The 10,459-nt window shown below is 33.4% G+C and overlaps 1 protein-coding gene across 2 annotated transcripts; it reads left to right on the plus strand.

Annotated features, from left to right (window-relative positions):
* The first annotated feature begins 543 nt into the window (after positions 1-543).
* Positions 544-9,359, plus strand: LOC114316334 (protein DWD HYPERSENSITIVE TO UV-B 1). 2 transcript variants are annotated; one of them, XM_082895068.1, is made up of 11 exons: positions 544-814; positions 4,551-4,617; positions 5,005-5,264; positions 5,562-5,911; positions 6,043-6,125; positions 6,218-6,892; positions 7,858-8,298; positions 8,407-8,601; positions 8,700-8,756; positions 8,989-9,051; positions 9,138-9,359. In XM_082895068.1, the coding sequence occupies exons 1-11, from the start codon at positions 783-785 to the stop codon at positions 9,219-9,221; spliced, it is 2,307 nt and encodes a 768-aa protein (XP_082751194.1). In that variant the 5' UTR covers positions 544-782; the 3' UTR covers positions 9,222-9,359. The 2 variants fall into 2 exon arrangements, with proteins under 2 accessions (XP_082751194.1, XP_082751197.1); XM_082895071.1 differs by lacking the exon at positions 4,551-4,617 and having other exon boundaries at positions 586-814.
* Positions 9,360-10,459: the final 1,100 nt, after the last annotated feature.

Genomic DNA, 10,459 nt, shown 5'->3' on the forward strand with positions numbered 1-10,459 from the left:
AAATTTATAAAGTAGAAGTAAAGTAATTTGAGTAAAATTATTATTATTATTATTTTATGAAAGTCCAATTATTTTATATGCATGATCGATATTATTTTTATGTTGTTAGTTTTATAATTGATTATATATTTGCAAACTTAGGTCAAGTTTGGCATGTGGCAAAAAAATCAAAAAGTTAAAAAGTTATCACAATGCATCAAAAGTAAAAAATTACGGCTGTACAACTCTCAATCTTAATTTTTCCCTACACACTAATTTATACAATTTTTTAATATATATTTTTCATAAAAAATCAAAAAGTTAATCCAAACAACTATATTTTTTTCCTCAACTTTTTAATCCAAAAAGTCAAAAAGTGCACTTATTTAAAACATCCTAAACAACCCCTTATATATCAATAATCATATGATAAAATTATTATATATCTGCAAACTAATGTATCAATAATCATATGATAAAATTATATTTATTTTATAATATTAAATAATAAATATAAATTTAAAATCGAATTATATGGAGTATTTTTTACATGAATATATTTTTGAACCACCCTTTATAAAAACCAACAGTGGAGATGATTCCACCATGTGGAGAGTCTCAATCCTTTCTAAGACGAGCAGTGGACTTGGGCGTAATCCAAACGATACTTCATTCACTCACTCCCGTTACTGCTCAAGTCTATTCAAAACTCCTCCCAACACCCCCAATTTCATATATATATATATATATATATTCCTTGTAGCTGAAACTGTCCGCCACAGTTGAGAATTTGAAGAACGGCCATGTCTCTCCCCCTCTCCAGCTTCGAAGCCAGGTCTCTCTCTCTCTCTCTCTCTCTCTCTCTCTCGTTTGTTGTTTTTACGGTCTTTTCTTCTATAATTTGCCTAATCTTTTGTGGACTGAGCAGTCTTGCTTCATTACATTGGTTTGTGGAAGCTGTGTGGTGGCAGATTTTGAGTACTTTTGTCAATATAACCTCTGAGACGATTATGTAATATTATTTAATGATCGGGAAATTGTTTGATTCGTTGACAAATTTCTTTGATCGGTAGATAGATGATCATATGATTGACTGGCGGAGGGAGACTGACTAACTAATGGCTAATGTGAAGAAATAATAATTTGATTATCAATCAATCTATCAATATTCTTATAAATTTTGTTCCTTGATTTGTTCCTTTGGTCTTCTTTCGTTTCTCTTATTTTTCGTGTGTCTGTCTTGTTATTCGACTCCTCTGTACTATCACAACTCGTGAAATTTTGTAATGGATTTATTAGGGCTAAATAAAGTACCTTGTCATAAACAAACAATCCTCATTTGATTGAAATCGAATGAATTAGGTGCGATTTGGCAATTGTTTATTTAGTAACTTTTATTTTATTAGAATTTAAAAATAATAATTATAATTTAAGCCTTTGGTAGTTTTTAATTGGGGAAACTAACTAACAGTAATGTCAGAAAAAAAATAATTACGAAAAGTAAAAAATATTATAAATATTAATAATTATAATTATAGTTTTTTTATTAATTTATAATTAATTTTAAGTACCTCACTATTGTGTAATTGTCCTTTGTTAATTTTATTTTATTTTTGTTAAGGAGAGAGTTTTGTATCTTTTGTTCTTTTTTTTGAAAAAAATATTATATTACCCCTACTCTATTATTGTAGCAGAAAAACAACCTGTCTGCGTCATTTACTTTGGCTTTTTAAAGCCAAAAACATAGTTTATTCCTCCTTTGGAGACTAGAGTTTTTAGTTAAAAAAAAAAAAAAAAAATCAAAAAAATCACTATAAATTATCACATCATTCTTTTTAATTTTTTTTTTTTTACATATTTTTGTAAAAAGTTCAAACATAAACTAAAATACCTAAAATGGTTCCTGGGCCAATGTCCTGAAATCCATGAGCCATGGTCCAAGCCAATCCTTCTGTGATTTTGTAGCCTTGAATTTTTAATTTCTTAAATCCCAAGTCCGTCATAAAAGCGGAGGCTTCTAGTATGTTAGTGCCAGCTGTAGAATATGGAAATGTTGTTGTTGATAGATAGCAGTGGAGAACTCAATTTCCCATGCTTGTCATGATTTACAAAAGGTAGAACAAAAGTGAGCATGTTAGTATATATCATAAGAGAGCCCTCTGCATACTTAGCCAAACTGTCAGCAACATCATTTTTATATAAACCTCTGCCTCTTTGATCCAAAAAAAAAAGAAAAAGAAAAAAGGATGGCTATAAAGGTTACTTTACTGGAGAAGAAGTCTAATTAGATTTTAACAACTATTTGAATATATATATATATATATATTAAATAAAGAAACAATAAAAAAGAAACAAACAGGGTAGGTACATAAAATGAACAATTAGATGAAGAAAATAAATAATTATATGGGGAAGAGGGGAAAAAGAAAAAGAAAAAAGAGGTTTAAGAATGAAGTGCTAGTCAAAATGGTTGGCAAGGAGATACCCATCAGCAGAACAGAACTTTATGGAGAGGCTCAACACAGTAAATTTGGTGCTTTTATGCCTTGATGCACTCATGTACGACCCATCCAACATGGGTTTTGTACACGGATACAATGAGAAAGTCTCTTAAATGTTTATATGGAAATGAGTTGAAATATAGGATATTTTAGTAGTAGTTCAATTAATTTTTTGAAAAAAGGATAGGAATTGTTAGAGATTAGCCATTTTGAAGAAAAATAATGAGAATGAATGAAACAAATTTGGATTCAAAATCCATTTAAAAATACACGTCCTTGTGTGGCCCAACACAATATTCATTGGCAAGTCTGCCAGTAAGTTAGCATCTTGGTAGTTGCACCATTCATGAAGATCTTACTAGTTTAACAAGATGACACCAAGTATAAGAGACAAGCTGTGTGCAAAGTTCCTAATTGATTTAGCAAATATAGTATTATACGATTAAATTCTTATGTGTTTATTGCGCTCTGTTATCAGAATCTTACGATTCGCAATTCGATTTGCGATTCGATTCACGATTTGGTTTGTAATTTTTGCAAAATCGATACAAACCTATGAGGGAATCTATTTTGGAAGTGAATCGTACGATTCACAATCGATTCACGATTCGATTCACTTTTGCGATTCATGCAATTCTTGAAACTATTGTGTTTGACATATTTTCAACTCTTTCTTTCTCTATCTTTTTATTGAAAGTGACATAACACAATCTCTAACAGCATTTAGTACCAAAATAATCAATATATATACATGATTTATTATTATTTTAGTGATTATGGAGTTTTTAATAGAATCCAATCAGATTGAGTCAGACCCAATATGTTTTTAAGCTTTCTTCTCATTTTTTTTTTCTATTAAAAAATCATAATATATCTTCTAAAGATATTCAAGATTAAAGTAACTTACACCGTAAATTATCTATTGCTATTTTATTAAATTAAATATAGTTAAATATTACATGGGTGAGGTCACTTGTACATTTTAAAATGTTTTAGAAAAAAGATCATAAATAATGCTTTCTTATTATTTGGTTATTGTTACTTGAAAAAGTATGTGTGCTTATTGTCCAAATATCAATATCGTTGTCAAATTATTGTTACTTTGAAAATTGAGAATTTGTCTTTGTTTATTGTCTTTATTAAGAATGGTTGATAAGAAATATCTAAAAAATGGAAAATGTAAGATGGTGATCTTACATAGTAATCTTTATTAACTTCTTATCTATTAAACCATATAATCATCATTCAAAACAACATTTTCATTGACTTAAGTCTAAATATTTCGTATTCCTAAGATATATTTAACATCTAAGTGTGTAAATATATTTTTTAAAGTAATTTAATAGAAGTGACCGAATCTTTACGATTGATGATTCACGACTCGGTGCGAAGCCATTTCGATTCACGATTCAATTTCTATTTGACAACTATGCTTTTCAGCCTATAAGACTTGATATGCTTTTGGAACAAGGGAAACAAAAACATAGAAAAGAAAAGATGACAGCCCTTCAAAATTGAAGGGAAGCTCTTTTTTCCATTTGAAGGATCATACTTGATCAGGTTTGGATGCATGAAGCTTTTCGCCTTCTTTCAGAGAGAAGATGAAGTGATGAAAACCCCTTGAAAAGTAATGAAGCAATTTTGTGTATTTTCCTTTCCTTGGGATCTGTTGCTTGAATGTTTTTCTGCTATTTTGCTCGAGCCACATCCTTTGTTAATCATAAATGCATTTTATTCTTGTGGCACCTTTAATTCGAGTTGAGTTACTTGTCACTGGTGTGCAAATAAGTGGACCTTATTAAATAATTTTTTATTAATTTTCTTGCTAATCATTGCTACCTCTGTCATTTCTCATATGTGGACCAGTTTCTAACCATTGATTCTTATGAACTGCATTATATATATAACTAAAATGAAGGAAAATAATTGTCAAGAGTGGATAGCTTCAATGTTTTTATTATTTTAATGCTTTCTCTGTTTTCTATACACTAATGAACCTAGATTGATATTGCAATTTGTATTCCTTTTGATGCTTTCTTAATGCACATTTCTCATTGATTTGGGTGCTAGGTATCTTGATTCTTGCAAGAGACAAGAGGTGCTCCCGAATTCAACAGTTTTAACATGGTTTTACGAGGTCATCCTTTATTGTCTTTTTACTAAATTAAGCTATGCTGGAGGATGAAAAGATTTATGATATCAATAGTTACTTATGCTTTGGATTTTTGTTATAGTTTTTTTTTCCCTTCACAATGCGTAGGGGGTATGGATAACTATTCTTTTAGTCTTGAAGTACTGAATTGGTAGGATGTCACACTTTCTGTTCTTTCGACAATGAAATATGAGTCTTCTCTTACTATACCCATGCAAATGAACCCCATCTGTTTGTTATACTGTTATGACATTAATTTTTTTCCATCTGGTTACAGAACTTCAGTTTTTTACTTCTTTATAGCTTGCACCATTTTTCTGTTGAGCGTGATGAAGTTTATTGCATTGACTAACATTTTTCCTTATCACTCAGGCAAAGACTCAGAAATCCATTTACCAGAAGTGTAATATGGTCATTATATTGGATGACCTAAAGGATGCCGATTTCTCTCCACTTATCGATGTTTTCCTGGCAATTGACTCTTCTGAAATTGATGCAGTTGACATAATTCAGGAATCACACTGTGCCATAAACAAAGATCATGTTATGTCTTTGTTGCGTACGATCAATTCAAAGCTCCGAATCGTTGATCTCAAGGATATGTCACTTGTGGACGACTTCTTCTGTTCTGTGTCAGTGCTTTCCTGAACATTAATACTTTCAAATGATCTAGAGTTCCTGTGCATTAATCATGAATATAGTTTAAATTTTGCTAATCTTCCAGTTTACCCTTTGTCGCTCTCTATGTGAAAATTTTAAAAATGAGGCAAAGAGAGTTTTCAGACATTCAGCACAATTTTTTTGTAACACTCAAATCGAGCAGTAGGAATAGAAAATATTTGTCTGGGCTAATAACGAGTTAAATTGATGGTTTCTACTAATCTAAGGTTATTGATTTTAACTCCTTGATCAATTTGGGATTTCTCCAGGGATCCTTCCCAGGGTGGTTTGTCTTGCCAAGTTTTGAACCTGAGGTCTTCTGAGATCCGAGAGCTCTACATAGTGGGAATGTTCAAGCAACTACACACCCTTAATCTGGACTTTTGTACTTCTCTTACAAGTATGCAGAAGGATTGTTTCGCTTGCTTGCCGAATCTGAAGCGTCTTTCAATGTGTGAAACAAGAGTTGCTGATCTGTGGACAACTAGTGCTGCCTTGTCAAAAATTCCTTCATTGGTGGAACTCCGGTTTCAAAATTGTTTGTGTTGCAAAGGGACTGGTCCTTGCCCGGTGTCATCCAGTGCAAAAACAGATCTTGATTGTGACAGAACTGAGTCAGGTATTTGAAGAAAAAATTGTACATTTAAGGCATGAACAGGAACTTGTAATCTATTTGTTATTTGTTTATGGTTCGTGAGACTCAAAGCATGACTGAAGATTCATTGGATCATTGTGTGGTTGAATTTTCAGGTCATCTTCAAACACCAGGTTTAGTGGAGCAATCATCCGATTCCCTTGCTGTCTGGAATGGAAAGTCTAATTTGCCGATTGAGGTTAAAACATAGTTTCTCTAGTGAAGTTGTCGATTTTACTATTTCAACAAGAAACTATCTCTTGCTAATGGATTTTCAAATCTTTTTAGCAGGTTGCTTTTAGCAAATTGCGTACTCAAGACGGAGATGAATCTCCTACTAGTGCACTTAACTACAACTTCGAGTTAGAGGATGCCTCTACCACATTCAAGAATTATGTTTCACATCATCCTTCGCCTATCTGCTTTGAGAAATATTATAGGGAGTACATGATTGTCTCATTGCCTCGCTTGGCCGTTTTAGATAATCTGCCAATCAGAAAGTTGGAAAGGGAAATGGCCAAGATTATCTTTTCGGAATATTATGAGTTCTTACCATATAGACGACAGCACAAAGAGAGTGTTGTCAGCGTTTTACATATGCGTGAAACTGGAGTGAGTAGAATTCACCACCAAAACTCATCCCGGCCAAGGCAGCCGCTGTCTTATAGAAAAAGCCAACATTTCTACTCTAGGTCTCTTTGTGCTGCCAAACTTGGGTCTTCTGCATGGCCGCTCTTACATCCAGTGTCTAACATTTGCCACATTATCAAAGAAGAAGTTAAGAGCCTTCGGCCAAGGCAGTTTGAGTATCATCCATCAAACTCTAGTCTTATGGTTTTCGGAACTCTAGATGGGGAAATAGTCGTTCTCAACCATGAGAATGGGCATATTGTTGGTTATCTCCCATCCCTTGGACCTATGAATAGTGTTCTGGGCCTCTGTTGGCTTAAGAAGTATCCATCCAAGGTATGCATGAAGTTAACTTTAGTAAATTATATGATGGAGAATTCAGTTTGCTTTCCAATAACTATCTTTAGATGCATATTTCTAACTTTTTTTTGTATTATATCAGAATCTTGCTTTCCACTTTGTTTTGGGAAGTGACTATTTTAGTTGGCTTTTTTATTTTTTATGAAAAGACGCACAAAAAAATAGAGAGAATAGTTGACTTGTAGGTAGTGCCTTTTTGGCATTTTTAGATTGTTTCCAATTTTTTTTGGGGAAATAATTGCACAGTAGGTGCAGCAAAAAGAAATTACAAAAACATGAAAAAGTATATTATTTCAGTTATTAAAATGTATAAACTTTTTCATATTTTTGTAAAATTTTTTTACTGCACCCACTGTGCAGTTAGTTTCCCAATTTTTTTTAAGGGTATTTATGTTGTCTAGAAGCACAATATATATACATATATATATTTAAAGCCAAATGTTATGATGCAAAATGCACTTGAAATGCTTTCCATTTCCTGTAGGATACATGCCTTAGATTTAAGAATCAAAACCCAATCTGGTTCACCATGTTTGCCATCTTTTATCAAATTTTGTTAATCAAATTACAGCAATAATTCTTTATATGCATCAGGTGTGTTCGAGGCAAAGTCTCTCTCTCTTTCTCTCTCTCTCTCTCTCTCTCTCTCTCTGTGAAAAAATACTGTTGAATATAAAAAGAAGAGCAACGCAACCAGAAAACTCTGGTCTGTGGAGATAGGCTTATGAACAAATGCTTCAGAGGAGCATTTTGATGCAATTATCCTTGAACAACACTCTCCATTCTCTTAAAATCATTGAACTTCATTATTTGAATATTCAGTATCCACTAGTTCTGAACAAGAGCACTTCAATTTTTACTATTACAGCATTCAAAGTGACCTTTATCAGATGGAAATTGCTAATAATTGTTTTTTTTTTTTTTTTGAATTGGATAATCAGTTCCTTACTGGTTCAGATAATGGTTCCTTGAGATTATTTGACGTTAACCATATGCTGCCGAATATTGCGGATGGCTATGCTTCTCCCAGTAATGTTACTTTTGGTAACTTTGAGCAGCTGACATCTGTTCATGTCAATTCAACGAATGAACAGTTTCTTACTAGTGGTTACTCGAAACATGTTGCGCTGTATGACATTGACAGTGGAAAGTGTTTACAGTTATTCAAAGATATACATCGAGGACCCATTAATGTTGCTAAATTTGCTCACCACTCTCCTTCCATATTTGTTACTTCATCCTTTGACCATGATGTCAAGATGTGGGACCTTCGGCAGCAACCTCTACAACCTTGCTATACAGTTTCAAGCTCAAGAGGAAATGTAATGGTTTGCTTCTCACCTGATGACCACCATCTGCTTGTGTCAGCTGTGGATAATGAGGTATTGCTCTTGAAATAAGATTTGCACTATAGTTTTCTAGTGTAGAATAACCATAAATGGTGTTCTTTGATGGTACAAGATTGGGACTAACAGCTGTTAAGGTACCAGGTTAAACAGCTTATGGCGGTAGATGGGAGACTTCACACAAAATTTGATCTGCCTTCAACAGGAAGTGCCCACAATTATACTCGGTCATATTACATGAATGGAAGGGACTATATCATCAGTGGGAGTTGTGATGAACCTGTTGTTCGAGTTTGCTGTGCTCAAACTGGAAGGCGACTTAGGGATGTTTATTTGGAGGTGTACATTTCTCACATAAACATAACCATGTCTGCGCTCTTCACTACTTGTTAATAACTGCCATTTTGAAGATGTCACGTGCATTTTGTTCATTGCAGGGTAGGGGCTCGGGAAACTCAATGTTTGTGCAATCCTTAAGGGGTGATCCTTTTAGAGTAAGTTATCTCTGCTTCAAATTTAATGTGTTATCATAATAGCATTATAGTTCTTTTGAACTTGGAAGTTCTGCAAAAGTTGTTCAACCCCTGTTGTTTGAAGAGTTATCATCCCTCTATAAACATCATGAATATTTCTAGGAGTAAAATATTCATATTCTTTCCTTGTTGAGATAAGAATCTGAGCATATATATTTCTGCTCTTTTTGTTTGTTTGGGAATCTAAAACCAGGATTTTCAAATGGCTATCTTAGCAACCTTTACGCATCCCAGCTCAAAGTCGGATATCATCAAGGTAACTTTTATGCATTCTTGTCCTTTGTGTTGTTATCTTTGGAAGCTCTCCTTTAGAACAATTAATATCAATAGGTCTCTACACAGGTCAATTTGCTTGCATCCAGCCATGACACAAAAGAATATTCATGTGATCGTCATTTTAGCCCTTCGTCTGGTTTGGGAGGTTGACGGATATCTCTTTTCTGTTAATTAATGTAAATATGTGTATGAATGTATGTATACATCTCCAAATCTATGTAAATGTTGAGAAGTGTACATTTGTTGTATTAAATTAGTATATATAATTTGTATTCTTTTTGGTGGCTATATAGTTGTGTCCTATACTGGTTTTATCTCAAGACTTCTCCAAAAATGGTGCAAATTAGGGGTGAAGACTCGATCTATGGATATTGGTATAGCCATGCTGCTTGAATGACTGTTGTGTGAATAGGGATGATTTAGGTTGTGACAGAATTTGACTTTCAACTTGAGCCCTTACCAAGGGAGAGGCTTTTACTTCCTAGAGGTTTTATCATTCATATATCATATTGAAAAGTTGATTACTTTTGCCTAATTGCTTGGAAAGTGACTGTTTTCGTGTGTCCAGCATCTCAATGTGGGTTTAATCTCGAGTTGGTTTTGTGTTTTTCCTTTCTAACACTGTTTGGAACACATGATTAAACACAAAGTGACATAGAACACTCACACAAGTAGTGTGGCCCTCTCATGTCATAGGAGTGTAGCTCCATAGTTGTCGCACAACTTTTGCAAGTGTTTCGTGTTATTTTATGTAGCAGAGTTCTGCATCCATTGGTCATTCCCTTCCTCACACCAAAGATTATTCTCTCTTAAAACTCTTCTTTAATTTCTGTGGTCGAGTTCTGTGTTCCTCAAATACCCGAGGAGCCTTTATCTCTTCATGAAAAGAGTTGACTGCACTGAGACAGGAGGCTACGCAATCCTGATGTCTAAACCATCCAAAGATTAGTAATTTTTTTAAAAGCATACAGGAAAGACACGTACCCAGTTGGGAGTGATCCATCACATTATGGAGGGGAGGTGAGTTAGTAGGGTTGAAACTCATAAATTTTGATAATTTGTCACGTGGGTTTTGCGTCAAATCTCCCTTTCTTTGTATTAGTATCTGATTAAAAATATCACTTGTGATCTTACACGTATGTATATCAAAGCAGTGAAGTAGAAGCTTCGTTGTGTCTGCTGAGTGGTTGACTGTAAATAATTGCAAGTGGGGGTTTTGCTGAACAGCTTGTAATCTTGCAAGAATGAATTAAGCCCTCCTATTATTATAAAATAAAACGACATTATTTAAAGAGTTAGACATATAGACGACAAACTGACTGAAGTAATATTTATTATTATTCTTGAAATTTAATTTTTGAAAATCTTGAGTTTTAGAAGCTGCGTAG

This window comes from Camellia sinensis, chromosome 1 (genome assembly GCF_055761805.1).
Source record: "Camellia sinensis isolate YWXY chromosome 1, ASM5576180v1, whole genome shotgun sequence".
Classification (NCBI taxonomy): Eukaryota; Viridiplantae; Streptophyta; class Magnoliopsida; order Ericales; family Theaceae; genus Camellia; species Camellia sinensis.

Excerpts from the sequence above, each read along its gene's own strand:
- LOC114316334 (XM_082895068.1), top strand. The coding sequence starts at position 783 with ATGTCTCTCCCCCTCTCCAGCTTCGAAGCCAG. Across the intron at positions 6,126-6,217 it reads AGTCTAATTTGCCGATTGAG|GTTGCTTTTAGCAAATTGCG; the intron begins GTTAAAACATAG and ends TCTTTTTAGCAG. Across the intron at positions 9,052-9,137 it reads CAAAGTCGGATATCATCAAG|GTCAATTTGCTTGCATCCAG; the intron begins GTAACTTTTATG and ends GTCTCTACACAG.